This window comes from Pelodiscus sinensis, chromosome 2 (assembly GCF_049634645.1).
Source record: "Pelodiscus sinensis isolate JC-2024 chromosome 2, ASM4963464v1, whole genome shotgun sequence".
Classification (NCBI taxonomy): domain Eukaryota; kingdom Metazoa; phylum Chordata; order Testudines; family Trionychidae; genus Pelodiscus; species Pelodiscus sinensis.
In genome coordinates, this window is record NC_134712.1 from 199,871,200 (window position 1) to 199,889,167 (window position 17,968).

Sequence of the window (17,968 nt, forward strand, 5' to 3'; positions counted from 1 at the left end):
TGTTACTATAAAATGAGCTTATTTGTCAAGTTTCAGTTTTTATAAGATGAGGTGCAGAAGTATGCAAAGAAATGATTGTTTTATACTTGAGGAAATTAAAAATAGGTGAGACACAGAAATAAGTAGATTGTGTGATGTGGCAATTTTCTCCTGTTGTATTTACTTGCATTGTGACTGTAGGAGAAATGGTGGAAATTGATTCCTCTTACTTTTTTTTTTTAAATGTGTGATTTCAGCTGACACACAATTATATATTTGTGAACAAAAAGAATTCCTATGCTCCAAAATATCACGTTTGTATTGAATGATTCCTTCTCCCACTTCTGACAGTAAATCATGTTTGCATCTACATCTGCTGCACCAAAAATATGAGACTCAATATTGTGTCATTCCTTTTAAACTGGTTTTCCTCTTACAGAATTGTGTACACAGTCTATAAAGGAGAAATATATTTAGGTAGCATAGCAGCTCAGCTGACATTTCTGTAATGTATTTCATTCGTAAAACTTGATAACCCTTCTCAATTTCCCACTCTACGCTGGAGGATAAAATTCTTAAGACGAAACAGTATAGTGCAGGCATGTCCAAAGTCCGGCCCGCGGGCCAATTGCGGCCCGTGTTCCGGTTTAATACGGCCCCCGCTTCCTCCCCCTCTCCTGGCTCCCCGGCGCTCTTTTGAACTGGTGCGCCTAGCGCGCCGCTTCCGGCCGCGCCGCCGCCGCCCATGGCCTCCGCGGTCCTAGAGCCTGCCCTGTAGGGCACGTCCGCAGCCCCGCTTCCCCGCTCGGCTGCGGGTTCGCCCTGCCCCCAGGCCGCCGTGAGGCCGGCGTGCCCTGCGCTCTCCGCCCGCCTCCGACCCCGCGGGCCCTCCGCCTTGGGGCTGAGAGTGCAGGGACGGCCCTCACGCATGTTCACTTCTTCAAATCTGGCCCTCTTTGAAAAAAGTTTGGACACCCCTGGTATAGTGAAAAGTACTGCACTACCAGGGGAATGGATTACGTGATCTAACAATTCTTTTTCCTCTTTTAATTTCTAAAGTTTAATGATGCTTCTGTTCCTTAACCTTTTGTACCTATTGTGCTAAAAATGATCAAGGCAAGGAAGAAAATTCAGATGTTCCCTGTAGAAAACGAAAAGTCTTGCATCTGGTATCTCAGTGGACTTCTCTCTACAAAGACTGGTCACATGAAGATGAACATTTAAAGCAATTTTTAAAGGTACCGTAATAATCACTGATGCACAATAATATGCTATAAATAACAAATTCTCAGGTATGTGTGTTGAAAATCCCAAACAAAAAAGGTATTGGGCATATTTTTTCTTACCTTTGAGATATTTTGTACTAGTTCAGTGATGTGGGCATAAGTTCTCTCTGTAGATAGATGGAAGCAGTATAAGTAAGTCACCTTCTACGTAAAAGGGGTTGAATGCCTTGGTGATTTTTCAGTTTCAACTGATTATTTCATATGGTAGCTAATTGATGCATTTTTGGGAAAGAAGGGACCACTCTACACAAGGACTTATTGCATGACAGATACGTCAGTGCACACTAGGAATGTTTAGTGCCGATTAGGGATGTTAAAATGCAGTAGTCGATGGAATTTCCATCGAGTACTTGACTAGTTGATAGGCACTTCTGCAAGAGCAGGGGGGAAGTGTGTGTGTGTGGGGGGGCTCTTGTACATTTCAAAGGAGGAATGCGGAACTCCTCCCGGGAAGTCCCACTGACTCCAGGCTGCACGTGTGTGCCTGCTTTGAAATGTACAAGAGTCCCCAGTATGGGCTCTTGTGCATTTCAAAGCTATGGAGCCCAGGGTCAGCGGAGGACTCAGAGTCCCCCACTGATCCCAGGCACCATGCTACACTGCCAGAGGTGGCGTTTTAAAAGGACAGCCACCGCACAGCTGATCCAGTTTGAAGTACTCCTTCCTCCCACACCCTTTGCTGCCTCTATCTCATATCTCTATCTCATAGAGGCAGTAAGGGGGGGCAGGGAAATAGACTAGTCGACAGACTATCCGATAAGACTAGTCGACTAGTCTTTAACATCCCTAGTGCAGATGAGCAGCAGGGCCCACTCAGACCATTAGTATGTGGTATGCTTTGGCATAGTAGGTTTATATTCCACTTTGACATGCAGTAAGTCCTTCTATAGACATGTCCAAAATTTCTGCCTTACTTGTGAGCAAGGATTGTTAGGTTTGCCTGCATGAGGCATTTGTCCACATCAGCAAAGTGTAACTTTAGGAGCACACTAGTGTGTTGCGCATTAAGTAGCCTATGCGGACTCTGTTGGTGTGCACTTAAAAGTTCACAAGTACCTGTTAACCCAGGGGTGGGCAATAATTTTTAATGAGGGGCCACACCAAGATTTTGGTAAGTGGTCAAGGGCTGCACTTCTCTGGAGGAGATGCGAGGTCTGGGATGGTGGGTGGGGTGTAGAAGGGAGCTTGGGATAGAGGACTGGGGAGCAGGAAGGAGTGTGGGGTCTGAGAGGGAGTTTGGGTGAAGGAGGAGGTTATGATCTGGGGCAGGAGTTTGGGGTGGAGTGTCCAGGAGTGGTTATGGATGCAAGAGAGGATTCTGGCCTTGGGGAGGTGTGAAAAAAGGGATGCAGGGTCTGGGATGGAGTTGTAACTTGGGGGAAAGAGGGTGGAGAGGGTTTGGGTGGTGACAGGGGAATGGGATACAGGATCAGGTAGGGGTATGGGTGCAGAAAAGGATTCTGGCCTGGGGGAGGGATGTAGCAGGGGTGTGCAGGGTCTGAGAGAGAGTTGTGACCTGGAGGAGGTGGGGAGACTATTTGAGGGGTGGCCTGGGGCAGGTAGTTGGGGAGGAGATAAGCAGGTAGAGTACCAGAGACAGGCTCTGGCTGGGAGATTCTTACCTAGGTGGCTCCCAGCCAGCAGCTCTGCAGCAACCTGAGACAGACTCCCTGCCTGTGTGCTGAGCAGGCTGCTCCATGTGGCTCTGCCCCAGCATAGGGAGGGCGGGGGTATGTGAGGGAGGGAGGAGGCTTCATTCACTGCCCCTCCCTTCAGCAAAATTTCTCCGCTCCTGTTGGCCAAAAACAATCCATCTAATAAGGACTAACTCACCATTCAGACAAGCTCCAACTCTCCTGCCTCAGTGACTTCCAAATACAACTGTACTTGATTGTCATTAAAATAGTAATGTTATGTTGGGATAGAGCTATTCCCTACTTCTGGAGACTGCTTGAGCGCCTTCTCCTTTCCTGAAGTAAAACTCACTTTTGGGGGATCTGGCTGGGAACACTTTCAGTTATGGATTCACTAGCGGTAAACTTAAGAACCCTGCGGTGCTAAACTAATCTTAGAGAAAGTTCTGGGCTTCTTTACCATTTGAGTTCCTTGGGCCTGGCGCAGTGCACATAGAAGTAGAAGCTTCAGGGCTTCTGCTACAGGGGCATTCCATGTGTAAAGTAGTGCTAGGAGTGGGGCACCAACTATGCCCACAACAGGAATTTATAATGTGTTAAATGTTGGTTTATAATTGTATTGTAAGTCTGAAAGAGGCAGAGGCTATCTCTTTGTTCTGTATTTGTCTACAGAGCCAGGCAATTTGGGCCCGAATCTCTGCTTGAGGCACTATAACAATACCTCTTCTGCTGCTAACATTCAAATGGTCTAAATTGCATCTGAAAAATTGCATATGAACAGGGGTATGAACCATCTAACAAGCAGCTCCCTGCGGGGCCAGCATCCCCATGGGCTGGGGGCTGATCCAGGTGGGCTCCCCTCTCCCCCCATTTAACTGGTTAGCTGATTAAATGGGATTTTACATCTCTAATATGAAATTGCAGGCCAAACTTATTTATGCTCACAGTTCCTAAAGTTAGGCAGATCATTTGGCCTTCAGATAATATAGTCTCCATTTGTTAGCCAGGAAAAACTATGTCAACAGCTCTGGATGGGAATAGAAGATCAAAAAAGAAAAGGTTTACCTGTATAATGACTTCAATGTCTCAATCATTATAATATGTTAATCTTTATACCTAAGGTCCAAATTAATTGAAGTTCTCAGAAGGATCTGAATAATCACATTTAGGAAATGGCGCAAAAAAAAAAAAAAAAGGTTTATTTGTTGATTGAAGTCCAGTAGCATCTTGTCATTTCTGTGAGAGAGATTTTAGGACTAGAAAATGTTTGGGTGTAAACGCAGAAAATAAATGAAAATACTCCCAATTTCAGTAGTCAAAATCAATTGATTCATAATTATTGCTATCATTGTTTTGATTGAGTGATGATAGTATGATCTGTTTTCATGCTTATTTATACAGCCGCCAGACACTGACTAGTTTGGTTATTTAAACAGGAACAGTCTAGATTACAGAACCCATTTTAAAACATTTATGCAATTTATTTTATTAGGGTTATGCTTGATTTGATGGAAGTAGCTGATACGATGTATAATATTTCTTTGTCATCAGATATGTGCAGATACCTTTTTTATTTTTCAGACAATATACAGAAATGTGTTAGATGATGTATATGAATATCCCATACTTGAGAAGGAATTAAAAGACTTTCAAAAGATACTTGGAATGCATCGTCGTCAGTAAGTATTGATTATTTTAGTCAACCCTCATTTTGGTGACTATAATTTACTTTTTATTAAAATTTTTCTCTAGCACAGAGAAAAACAAAAGAATAAGTAATATGACTACAATACAAGGAAAGCAACAGCTGTCTTGCATAAGTAATCTTTTCTTTTAAAAAAGACCAGACTATTCCAATTTTTCTCATATTCTAGAGTAAGGTACTATACAATTACCCACATTAATTTTAGTGAGACTGTTTGCGGAATAGAGAAGTGTGGGACAATATGGCCCATTTGTCACTGTTGTATTTAGTACAATCATAGGTAGGTCACGGGCAATAAACAGAAATTTATGGAAGCTTGTGACTTGTCCCTGACTTTTACTAAAAATAACTGACAAAATGGAGAGACAAAAGGTTCTCCTATCCACTGATGTTAAAGCTTCACCGCAGCACAAAGCACTGGAATGCCTGCAGCAGCTCAGAGCTCCAGCGTGCTCTCCCACTCTCCAGTGACTTTGAACTCTAGGGCTCCCACCCTCTGACAGCTCCAGCCTGACTGTCCTAGGGCTGCAGTGGAAAATGTAATAGAGGTCTCGGTATTGTTTGTGAGGGGATGGGACTTTTTGCAATACCATGAAACCTTTACTGAACCCTATTTTGCAACTAGTATGGCAAGTTTGTTGTTTTCTATAATTATGTTTTAAAAGACATTTGAATTGATATGTTTCAATTAAGTAGAGAGACACAGCAAAGCGCCAATCAGTGGGGCGCCCGGGTGGCTGGGAGCATTCGTGCCCTGGCAGTGCCCTGCGCCCCACTCCCGGAAGCAACCCCCCGGCGGCGTGTAGTACGGCCGGGACAGACCGACCCCTCCGGTGCTGGGTGCTTTCGCCTCCTTCCGGCCCCCCTTTGTCCCTGGGGCGGCCCATCCCCTCCTTGCAGCCCCCCTTCCCCCCCGGCACAGTGGCCGACGAGTGCCATACCTGCATGAGCACCGCTCCGATGGTGGATCTCCCCATGCCGAACTGGTTCCCGACGGATCGGTAGCTGTCCGGTGTGGAGAGCTTCCAGAGGGCGATGGCCACCCGCTTCTGGAGAGGGATGGCGGGCCTCATGCGAGTGTCCCTTCTGCGCAGAGCAGGGGCGAGCCACTCGCAGAGCTCCAGGAAGTTGTCCCTCCTCATCCTGAAGTTCTGGGTCCACTGTCGGTCTTCCCAGCGCTCCAGGACGATGCGGTCCCACCAGTCGCTGCTGGTGTCCAGACGCCAGATGCAGCGGGGCAAGTCCAGAAAGTGCACCAGAAGGTGCAGGGCGAGCTCTGGCTCCATGTTGCCACCTGCGGCGGCGTCCCCAAAGGGAAGCACCGACACAGACGGGCACAGAGACCGACGCTTTGCTGTCCCTCGGCGAGGTTGGCAAGCAAGCAGGAAAAGCTGAGAACTGGCTGTCCAGGGGGGTCCCTTTAAGCACGAGCCTCAGATAGCCTCAGACAGCAGCCACACAAGCATCTACTGACCTGATGCCCTGCCAGAACCAGTTTCAGCCGCCCTTAAATGCGCCCCTGCGTCCAAAACGCTAATTCGAACTAGTTTTTAGTTCTAGATGCGTTAGTTCGAATTAGCTTAGTTCGAATTAGCACTGTAGTGTAGACGTACCCTCAGGGTTTGCTATAATTCTGTGATGGGGTAAGATTGCTCAATGGGTCAGGAGGTCAGAGATAGCCTGCATGCTTGTCTACATGTGGAACTATTTGGGAACAGCTGTTACTGATAACTTCATGTTGTGGAGACACATATTCCAGAACAAGAGTGCCTTGCATTTATTTAGCTTAACTGTTCTAGAATAAGTGTGTCCACGCATGGAATTGTTCAGGCATAGCTATTACTAAATAGCTGCATATGTAGACAAGCCCTGAGTTTTAAGGAGTTTTAACTTTACATATAATCTTTGAACTTGTCCCTTAGTGTCAGCAAGAGAAATGGGTCCCAGAATTCCTGATTCAAATTCCCTGATCTAATCACTAGTCTGTGTCTGTCTTGTATTGGCATATAAAAATGTGAATGTTCATAGTGAACCAATTTGCACTTACACTGTGTGCACTGAAAATGTTAACGGATGTTTTGACAGGAACCACTTTGTGTAAACGTACACCTGAACCGACGTAAAACTGCATAGTTTAAGCTAGGATCTATCCCAACGGCTTTTAGTACAGTATGCTAAGGATTGATCCTATGACATACTAACTTCTTCCTGGGTGGAACCGGGTGTCCTTCTCTCACACTGAAGGAACTCTGCACTAATTTTATTGCTGATTATATTATGTTATAAACTTTTGGCTGGCTGCCAATTCCAGTTCTAATTTTTTTGATCGAATGAATAATTCAGATTATCCCTTTTGTTTCAGCACCGTGGATGAATATTCACCTCACAGAAAGGTAATATGGGGCATGCACACTTGACTTTTACATTGATTGCTTGCTCACTACCTCCCCTCCCCTCTCTTGGCTTCCCCTGTTAATTAAAAATTACTATTGGCAAAAAACATGACAGGACACATCAGTGAGTCTAAGCCTGTGAGGTTGCTAAAAGCTTTTATTTTTCCCTGCCAGCACAGATCTGTTTTCAGATGTGCATGCTGGCCTAAGGTGGCTGTGACATTATTAGCATTTTAACAACATGTTTTGAGTTGTCAGAATCCAATAGGAGCCTAACGGCATATCTCTTCCTGGCTGGATAGATACAGGTTTGAATTCAGGAAGACTGACACACACAAATCTAGCAAAGACATTGACTACAAGTGTCCAGTAGTCAGTCAGAGAAAAGGGAGTTGTGCTGTGACAGGGACACAGAGAGAGAGATGTGAATTTGTGCCTATTTAACTAGAAGGAAAAGATGAAAAAAGGGGATGTCAGCATAAGAGCTGCATGGCAGTGAATTGCTGTGCTCGTGAAATTCACTGGACTGAAGCTGAAGTGTGTAATAAGCTTAAAACGTTATTTTGGAAATGTAGAAAGCAGAAAATGAGAGAGTAGAAAAATTGCTAACTAGGCCAATTCACAGTTGCTATTTAGAAAATGAACAGTGAATATGATTAGAGTCCCTTGCAATGTTTTCACTGCTTAGCCTAGACATGTCTAACTTCTTCGGAATTCCCCACCTTTACCGTTGTTAAATAAGGCAACTCCCACTTTATTTTTCCAAGAATGGATGGGTGGTTTTCCTATACACACATTTTGGCTAGACTTACCTAGAGCATTCTACATGCAGTTATTGCTTTGTAAAGACAGGAATACATACATTCATTGTTCTTTTTTTATTTATTTACTCTGTCTTAGAATAAAGCCTTTTTCCACCAATTCAGTCTGAAGGAGAACTGGCTCCAGCACAAAGGAATCATGAATGATACAGAGGAAAGTAAGTATGAGTTAGAAGTCTTAGAGAGAGAGCTCAATGCGACACCGCTAAATATTGGTACAAGAATATTTCTGCATACAGTCTTCCCTGTAAGGAACATTTTCAATTTCAAACTTACAGCTTCTGAATAAGAACCTGGAAATATATAAAAAAGAAAGATCTAATGCAGTGAGAATACATTTTTACCTGATGCTGTATGCAGAGTTTCAGCTGTAAAATCATGTCTTAGTGATCTCTTTTTTTATTTCATCCCCTCACCACCCCAGCATCTCATAATAAAGGTATGTATCTCTTTGGAGTGCTGGCAAGGATTCGGACTTTATTTTCAGACTCTTGTTATGGCTCCAGATGGCAAAAGCTAATTATTCCTGTCCCCTGAGGGCTCCTTACTCCAGTATCCATTGCTACAACCTTCTTCTCCTATACTTATTTGCGGGTGGAATGCAACACGCCCCTTCACGTTAACATCATCCATTACAAAATGTACTTTGCCTTCATTGTTGGTAATGCAACAGTAAAGTGAAGTTGTATGCATTGACAGCTTCAGAGGAGTGAGGACAATTATATCATGACTCCAAATTGTTGAGTGAGCTGAAACTAGTGTGTACAAAGACTTGTGCTTAATCTGAGACCACCAGTGTGAAGTCCCTCGCTTTAGAAAATATTATAGGAGTGACTTAGTAATCATCAACGGTAATAGCAGGCCAAACATCTCTACAACTCTGATCAGAGCATAATTAATGCTCATTTAGGGTAATCTTAACTGTGCTCTTTAATCAGAGAAGTATTTCCCTGTGGTGCTCTCTAGGGCTATTTTATAGCTCTTTAGGATTACCTTAAGCTACCTAACTTTTAGCTTGATGTTCAGGTTTGTTGGGATATCAGGCCCATGAGACAGCCTCTAAAAGATTATGAGTGTGATTCTCACCCCTGCTCTGGCCCTTTATGATGTGTAAAAGGGCCAGAGTGGTGTGCAGGGACCTTCACAGCCCCATATGTAGTTGGAGGAAGATTTCCTTGAAGTAGGAACTAAAGCACACAATCTATGACTTCCATCCTTGGTGTGCCAACATGGGACATGACAAGGCTGTAGATGCTGCAGTACTAGGGCATCTTGGGAAGGCTACTGTAATCTACACAGGCCCCCAGGTTGGTCTAAATTATGCTGGAGGCCCCTTCAGCTCAGGGAACAGACCAAGGTCTGGAGAGCACAAAGGTGATTTCAAGCTAACTTACTCCACACCCTACTTCCTGTAAGCTAGGCGTTCAGTTCTGCATTTCTTACAGGAGTTGCCGCATGGCATCTCAAGACTTTCATGGTCCCATAGTAATAGCAACCACAGATTGCTATTTAATATATGAGTGGCAAATAGTTTGGGCAGGCAATAAAGATGATAGTTTTTGAGTACCTGACATATAGGGTGGTCTGGATCCATTTAAAGTAAGGGAGATGTTATTGGCCCAATTTAAAATTAAATATTCTGTTTACTGTTGGTCTCCCTGAAAATGACAAGAATCCTGGAGAAGGGGAAGACCTTTCAGACAAGAGGAAAATCACTGGCTTTTCTGGTAACCATCGTAGGCAGGCTCGATAGCACTCTCCATATGGAAGTCAAACAGTCCTGTCAATTACTATTTTTTTAACAGCAGGTATCATAACGTTCATGTCCATGTGTACTTTTTCATGACTTGCATCTATTCCAAAGAGAGATTTAATCACAGGATGAATGCCTGATTTACTACCTGGCAACAGAGACAGGCTAACAACAATTCTTACATCAATTTATGAGATTTTTTTTTAAGGATTAAAACTTAGGTTCTCTTTTTTCCTCTGTTTTAAAACAAGAAAATTGTGATTTTTACTAAAGGAAAGTTGCTGACCAATGTCCTCTAGTGTGGCATAAGTTAATGAAAATGCCTTGCAGTTGTAAAGGTTTGTGAAGCAGAGGCAGAGCTGTTGCTGTATACATCTGTCAGTAATGACGAAATAAATCTCATTTGTGGAGGAGAGAAAAGATCATCTTTATACTTTTGTTGTCTGAGTCTGTCTATAGGAAAAAAGGGTAAATTATAGGTTTTTAAAAAAACATGTTTAATAAAACACCAAATTGAGTAAAAAAAAAAAAGACCATTCTGGGAGTGAGCTTCATTGACAGAATACGTCATTTTTGAGATACTGATTATACATCTCTGCTGCAATGTTTCTCCTCTATTACATTAGGAAGAGCATTTCCAGCAGATCTAGAGAGGTTATTATTCCCCTTTATTTGGTATTGCTGAGGCCACATATGGAGTATTACATCCAGTTCTGGGCCCCCCACCACAGAACAGGTGTGGATGAATTGTAAAGAATCCAGCAGAGGACAACCAAGGTGATTAGGGGGCTGAAGCACATGATCTACGAGGAGAGGCTGAGGGATTTGGGCTTATTTAGTCTGCAGAATAGAAGAGCAAAAGGAGGATTTGATAGCAGCCTTCAACTTCCTGAAGGAAGGTTCCAAAGAGGATAGAGAGAAGCTGTTCTCAGTAGTGACAAATGGCAGAACAAGGAGCAATGGTCTCAAGTTACAGTGGGGGAGGTCTAAGTTGATTATTAGGGAAAACTATAGTGAAGTACTGGAACGGGTTGCCAAGGGAGGTGGTGGAATCTCCGTCTGTAGAGATTTTTAAGTCCCAGTTTGCCAGAGTCCTAGTTGGGAGGATTTAGTTGGCATTAGTCCTGCTTTGGGCAGGGGGCTGGACTCAATGACCTCCTGAGATCTCTTCCAACCCTAGGATTCTATGATTCTATTACTAACACAATCCAAGTGACTAAGATTTCAGTTCTTCAAAACCTGGATGCCTGAAATTTTGTAATAGAAAAAAGAGAGGCACTAGGGGTACGTCTACACTACAGCGCTAGTTCGAACTAACTTAGTTCGAATTAGTTAATTCGAACTAAGCTAGTTCGAACTAGCGCATCTAGAACTAAAAACTAGTTCGAACTAGCGTTTTGCTAGTTCGAACTAGCGCGTCCACACTGATTGGACGCAGGGGGGCATTTAAGGGCAGCTGAAACCGGTTCTGGCAGGGCATCAGGTCAGCAGTTGCTTTGTGTGGCTGCTGTCTGAGGCTATCTGAGGCTCGTGCTTAAAGGGACCCCCCCGGACAGCCGGTTCTCAGCTTTTCCTGCTTGCTTGCCAACCTCGCCGAGGGACAGCAAAGCGTCGGTCTCTGTGACCGTCTGTGTCGGTGCTTCCCTTCGGGGGGGACCGCCGCAGGTGGCAACATGGAGCCACAGCTCGCCCTGCACCTTCTGGTGCACGTTCTGGACTTGCTGCTGCAAGCCTGCCACCAATGGCTCGAGGCTGCCTGGCACCACCTGGGGAACGTCAGCCCCCTGCCTCTCCGCCTGGCCGCCCTGGGGGCCGTGGAGGAGCCGCGGCGGCGCCCCGGCACCGGCGTGCCCCGCCGCATCTGGCGTCTGGACACCAGCAGCGACTGGTGGGACCGCATCGTCCTGGAGCGCTGGGACGACCGACAGTGGACCCAGAACTTTAGGATGAGGAGGGACACCTTCCTGGAGCTCTGCGAGTGGCTCGCCCCTGCCCTGCAAAGAAGGGACACTCGCATGAGGCCCGCCATCCCCCTCCAGAAGCGGGTGGCCATCGCCCTCTGGAAGCTCTCCACGCCGGACAGCTACCGATCCGTCGGGAACCAGTTCGGCGTGGGGAGATCCACTGTCGGAGCAGTGCTCATGCAGGTACGGCGCTCGTTGGCCACCGAGCCGGGAGGGAGGGGGGCTGCGAGGAGGGGATGGGCCGCCCCAGGGACAAAGGGGGGGGCGGGAGGAGGCGAAGGCGCCCCGCACCGGAGGGGTCGGGCTGTCCCGGCCGTACTACACGCCGCCAGGGGGGTTGCTTCCGGGAGTGGGGCGCGGGGCACTGCCAGGGCACGCACGCTCCCAGCCACCCGGGCGCCCCACTGATTGACGCTTTGCTGTGTCTCTCTCCGCAGGTGGTCAAGGCCATCAACCGGGTGCTGCTCCGCAGGGTGGTCCGCCTCGCCGACCCGGACGCCGTCATCCGGGGCTTCGGCGCCCTCGGCTTCCCCAACTGCGGGGGGGCCATTGACGGGACGCACATCCCCATCCGTGCCCCGGAACACCAGGCGTCCCGGTACGTGAACCGCAAGGGGTACTTCTCCGTCATCCTGCAGGCCGTGTGTGACCACCGGGGACAGTTCACGGACATAAATGTGGGCTGGTCCGGCAAAGCACACGACGCCCGGGTGTACCGCAACTCCTCCGTGTGCCAGCGGCTGCAGGACGGGACCTTCTTCCCCGACCGCCACATCAGGGTCGGGGACGTGGACATGCCCGTCTGCCTGGTGGGGGATGCCGCCTACCCACTGCAGCCGTGGCTCATGAAGCCCTACACGGGGCACCTCAATCCCTCCCGCCAGGCCTTCAATAACAGGCTGAGCAGGGCCCGCATCGTGGTGGAGGGGGCCTTCGGGCGACTGAAAGCCCGCTTTCGATGCCTCCTCACCCGTCTGGACCTGGCCGAGCACAACATCCCTCCCGTGGTGGCGGCATGTTGTGTGCTCCACAATTTGTGTGAGCGGAAGGGGGAGGCTTTCTTGCCAGCCTGGATGGCTGAGGCTGACCGCATGGCTGGACACTACGGTCAGCCCCGCACCGCCGCTGTCCGGGAAGCCCAGCGGGGGGCCATCCGGATCCGGGAAGCCCTGCGGGAGAGCTTCCAGGTGGAGGAGGAGGAGGACTGACCTCTCCCTGCATGCCCCACCGGGGCCTTCTTCCACCCTACCCTCCCCTTCCCCTTTCCCCTCCCTACCTACTGTCAAATAAAGACACCTGTTTTTCCAACAAAAACGTCTGTTTATTTCACAGAACTGGGGTGGGGGAGGGAGGAATGAAGGTGGAAGAAGGGAGGGGGAAACCGGGGACGAGGGAGCTGGAAGGGGAGGGGAGGGAAGGGAGGAAGGGAAAGGAAAGCTCAGGGGTGGGAGTCTGGGTGCCTCTCCCGTCTCGCCACACTGCGGGTCCGGGGGCGTCGGTGGGGAATGGTTGTGGAGGGGGGGGCAGAGAGGACAGGGGGTGTGGAGGAAGCAGGAGCAGAAGCAGGAGGAACAGGGGGAGCAGGGGGAGCAAGAGGGGGAGCAAGAGGGGGAGCAGGGGGAGCAAGAGGGGGAGCAAGAGGGGGAGCAGGGGGAGGAGGAAATGGAAAGCGGTCTAGCAGGCTCTGGAGGTGGCCTCGCAGGGCACGGCCCTGCTCCTCCAGGGCCTCCAGACTCCTCTGGCGCAGCCTGAGGTCCTCCTGGACCCAGTGGTCCTGGAGACGGAGCTGTCGGTCCAGGAACCGGAGATGCCGCCTCTGGTAGTCCTCCTGGTTCCTGGCTGTCCTGCTTGCCCGGGCGTGGGCGGCTGCTGCAGGCGGTGTGGTGCGCCCTGCAGTCCCCGGTGCTGCAGCTGTGGTGCAAGAAGACCAGCGGTCAATTACCCCAGGGGCCCAGGTGTGTGAAACCCAGCTCCCCTCGGCAAGGCCAGGGCCCCTGCAGGATCCCCAGCTGCTGCTCCGTAGTGGGCAAGGCCCAGGCGCACGGTCCCGGGGCTCCCTCTCGCCCCAGCCCCCCGTACACATAAGGGGAACACGAGGGTACTCACAGGTGGACGCCTCCCCGGCCTCTGATGATGCAGGCGAGCGGCTCTGTGGGGTGCCTCGGGGGTCCCGGGTCCTGGGAAGGCTGGCGGCAGGCTCATGGCTCTCAGAGCCCTCTTCCTCCTCCTCGGTGTCCAGGAGCGGTCCCTCTGCCCCGGGGTCAATCACGTCCCGGGGGGCAGGGACGGCATGAGGCCCCAGGATGCGGTCCAGGGCATGGAAGTGGGGGCAGGCCTCCGGGTCAGCCTCTGGCAGGCAGGCCCGGGAGTAGGACTGCCGCAAGTCTTTAATCTTGCAGCGCACCTGCTCCCGGCTGCGCTGGTGGCCCCTGGCGGCCAGGCTGGCAGCCATGCGTCCATAGACGGCCGCGTTCCGGTGGCTAGTGCGGAGATCGTGGACATTTGAGGCTTCCCCCCAAACCTCGATGAGGTCCACGATCTCCGCACTTGACCAGGCGGGCGCCCGCCTTTTGCGCCCCCGGGCAGGCTCCCGGGAGCCGCCAGGCTGGTCGTGGGGAGCAGTGGAGGGCTGGGAGCCCTCGGATGGCTGGCTCATCCTGTGGCAGGTGCAGGCTGTGCAGGCACGGGTGCTGGCAGCCTTGCAACTGGCACAAAGTGAGTAGCCAGCCCGTGGCCCTTTAAGGGCTCCGGGGCCGGGAGGGGGGCAATAGAGTTTCCCTGGTGTTGGCCAGAGTGGCCACCAGGGAAACCTGGGAAGCCTTAGCCTCCCACTAGTTCGAACTAAAGGGCTACACAGCCCTTAGTTCGAACTAGCTAGTTCGAACTAGGCGTTAGTCCTCGTAAAATGAGGTTTACCTAGTTCGAACTAAGCGCTCCGTTAGTTCGAATTAAGTTCGAACTAACGGAGCGCTAGTGTAGCGCATAGGAAAGTTAGTTCGAACTAACGTCCGTTAGTTCGAACTAACTTTCTAGTGTAGACATACCCTAACTGAGCTGACAAACCCAAAGATGGACCCAAGATGCACCTTTGAATTTTTTCTCCTTGGCCCAGCTGAAAGATTATTACTTTAGGACAAGGCTGGGCAAGAAGCTGTCAGAGGGCTGAAACCAGCCCTAAGGATGTTAAGGACTAGTCGACTATCCGTGCTTATCGGATAGTCTAGTTGATTCCCTGCCCCCTGCTGCCTCTACTAGATAGAGGCAGCAAAGGGGGAGAAAAAGAGGGTACTTCAGGCTCTGTGCAGTGCTGCCGCTTTGGAGTCAGCTGGGGAGTGCCCAGCCAACCCCGGGTTCCGGGGAAATGCTATGCAGAGCCCAGGGTCAGCTGGGGAGTCTCCTGCTGACCCTGTGCTCCATGAGAGTGCTTCCACTTTGCACATGAGTCCCTAGACATTTCAAAGCTGGCACGCTGCTGACTCTGGGCTTCATGCGGGTGGTTCCACTTTGAAATACACAAGAACCCCTGGAAAATGCAAAAGTGCTTATTGACTATTCGAGTAGTCGATGGAAATTCCATCAACTACTCAACTAGTAAATTACTCGTTAGTTAAAATCCTTAACCAGCGCACCTAGCCCTTTCATCCAGCCTGTGGCAGCTCCACCCTAGCTTCTTAATGCATTGCTTGGGAGCTGCCAATGAGGCAGGAGCAGTTTCAACTCCTGCTATTTAAAGGCTCCGCCCAAGGCCTTACCCCTTTTGGGGCAGCCCACAATCATTTCGGAAATTTGTGAAGTAGCCTCCCTTTAAAAATTATGCCCTCCCCTGCTTTAGGATCTAATCCTGAGAGTTAAGTGCCTGAATGTCCATTTGACTTCAGTAGATGTTACAGGCACTTGGTCCTTCTTCAGGCCAGTCCTTTGCAGGTGTCATGTAACCTGATCTAGGAAGGAGATCTGTATTTGAATTGTATTGCTGTGAGAATAGCCCCCACATCTGCTAAGATACTATGGTAAGGGGGGGGGGGGAGAGAGAGATTTGAACGGCTAGCTAGACAAGTTTTGATGGATGGATCGATTGAGGAAGACTGTAAAAAAAGGCACTCTTAGAGCTTCATTGTTCAGATTAAAAGGAAAAGTACAAAATAAGAACGATGGAAGACCTGAGTTGTACAGAAAGAATTATGATTCTTCTGATCCTGAAAAAAGGTAACAAAAGAATCAACTGCTGAGCTTGAAAAGGAAAGAGAGAGAGGACACTTGTCTTCAAAACATCCAAAATAAAAGTGTTATATGGGGTACCTGCTCTGTGGTTAATATCTACAATAGGACTTCTAACTGTGTGTTGGTGAAGCACTATACTGTTTTTTAATATGTCATTGTGATTTCACAGGGATAGGAGAAAGGGGAAAATATGCTGTTTGTGTTAAGAGGTTAGTGTGCCTGCTGCTGTCAGAAATTACAATCAAACAGAATAAGGCAAGAAACCGAACCAGCCAAGGCATTGCCACAGTTTATTTTGTGAAATTCTTCTATCTCCTATAAATGTCTATTTATGGACATTTCTTTCTTTCTTTGTGCAGTTTTCTGCCGTGTGTATATAACAGAACATTCGTATGTCAGCATAAAAACTAAAGTATCCACGTCAGTTCAGGAGATCCTGAAAATTGTAGCAGAAAAAATCCAGCACGCAGAGGAGGACCTGACTCTGGTTACTGTCACATTCTCTGGAGGTAAATAATTTTTGTTCATCTAACCTTTTACAGTATCTCATCTATAAAAAGATATTTGACATTTTCAAGTGCAAAGATGTAACTGTTCCAGTATGGGTCCACAGCTGGATGACCATAGTAACAATAAGGAGCTGCCTTCCAGAGAGTTGTTTCCATGACAACAGCTAATTCTTGGGTACAGTAGCTTATTGTATTTTCTCACCAGGATTGGAGTGCAAAGGACTTTCGCTGATTAGAAATATATTATAAGGCTTTTTCCACAGATAAGCCTCCTAGTTTCATATTTAAACTAGGGAAGGTGTGAAGGTATGACTTTCTTTAAAAAGAGTAAAATTGTGGGCTACGGGGATGTTAAGATTTTTCTGTAAATGGAGAAATGGGGAGGGAAAGAAAATGTGGAAAATGTAGGTATTCAAAGCAATCCAAGTAATATTGTCTTTGACTAAATGCTGTTGGAATTATCTAGCTTGCAGCTTCTAAAAAAGTCTTTCTTATTTAACAGAGAACGGTTTATTGTCTCTCTCAAGGAAGATCACACCAATTACAGGCTGACACTATTGATCTATTTGACCTGCCTGTCCCCATCATTTCCCTAGGTGTCTGTCAGTCCTTTGGGAAGCTGTTTTACTTATAGTCTCCCTTTATTACTGTTAGTGAATACAAAGAAGATGATTTATCTAGTTGCTTAAAAATAAGAACTATAAAAGAGGCCAGTGAATAGATTTAAAACAAACCAACTCTGTGCATAGTACCCACATGGGTGATAAAGGGTGACATCCTGTCCCAGCAACCCTGAGTGTGTCTGAGGTGCAGCAGTGCTGTCACATTTACATGGGAATTTTGGCCAGCAGATCCACATAATTTCCAGACATACCTGTCATGCCCCTGCTTGTACTCTAACATTCCTGCAGTGCCTTCTCAGTATTGCAAAACAACAGTGATTCTGCTGCATCTGTGCAAGGAGGAGGCAGGATTTGCTGCAAAATAATAATGGTGATAAATTCATGGCTAGTTTTGCTAGCTAAGGAAAACTAACAGTTCATAAAATAATGAAGCATAGGATTATCTACAGCATATATATGCTGGGTTTGAGATAAAATACTAAAATAATAATCACTACTACTTGTCTGTTAAATTTCAAAACTAATTAAAAATCAACAATAGGAATGTCACTTGTTCATTTACATTTGAAAGCCACAAATTGTTATCTCTTCGTCTTGATAATATAAGAACACCTTCATTTTGAAAGCACTGAGTGAATTAGTTTTATGCTATCAGTAGCACGGACTGTACATTACTCCCATGTATTTCCCTTTCCTGGTTATAATAACATTTCTGTGAGTTGAGAAGAGATCTGCTGCAACTTTTGTTTCTGTCAGCAACGTAAACACTAAGGCTACCTCTACACTGCAGGATTTTTGCGCAAAAACAACTGTTTTTGTTAAAAAACCCGCAGAGTGTCCACACCTCTTTTGCGCAAGTAAATCAACAGTAAAATGGCAGAACAGAGGGCTTTTTGCAGTGTAGGTAAACTTCCTTCTACGAGGCATAACTCCTTTTTGCGCTGTGGCTGTTGCACAAAAAGGCATATGTGGACACTCCGCAGGGGTGTCTTGCGCAAATAGAGCCTATCTGAAAAAGCACAGGTGCGAATGGCCATCAGAGCTTTCTTGCACAAGAGCGTCCATGCAGTGTAGACACTC

At 47.7% G+C, this 17,968-nt stretch overlaps 1 protein-coding gene and 1 long non-coding RNA gene across 6 annotated transcripts in view; one reads left to right on the forward strand and one right to left on the reverse strand.

Annotated features, from left to right (window-relative positions):
- Positions 1-17,968, forward strand: part of RAPGEF5 (Rap guanine nucleotide exchange factor 5) — a 216,196-nt gene that overhangs the window by 173,597 nt on the left and 24,631 nt on the right. For all 4 annotated transcript variants that reach the window (XM_075922221.1, XM_075922220.1, XM_075922222.1 and 1 more), the window contains 5 exons: positions 1,073-1,217; positions 4,481-4,578; positions 6,967-6,997; positions 7,898-7,976; positions 16,116-16,265. In XM_075922221.1, coding sequence (XP_075778336.1) covers positions 1,073-1,217; positions 4,481-4,578; positions 6,967-6,997; positions 7,898-7,976; positions 16,116-16,265 — 503 coding nt within the window. The remainder of the gene's footprint in view (positions 1-1,072; positions 1,218-4,480; positions 4,579-6,966; positions 6,998-7,897; positions 7,977-16,115; positions 16,266-17,968) is intronic.
- LOC112543912 (uncharacterized) overlaps positions 7,976-17,968 on the reverse strand; it is a 55,996-nt gene continuing 46,003 nt past the window's right edge. For both annotated transcript variants that reach the window (XR_012902000.1, XR_003087210.2), the window contains 2 exons: positions 17,140-17,242; positions 7,976-8,111 (listed from right to left, as the gene is read on the reverse strand). This is a non-coding gene — a long non-coding RNA (uncharacterized LOC112543912). The remainder of the gene's footprint in view (positions 8,112-17,139; positions 17,243-17,968) is intronic.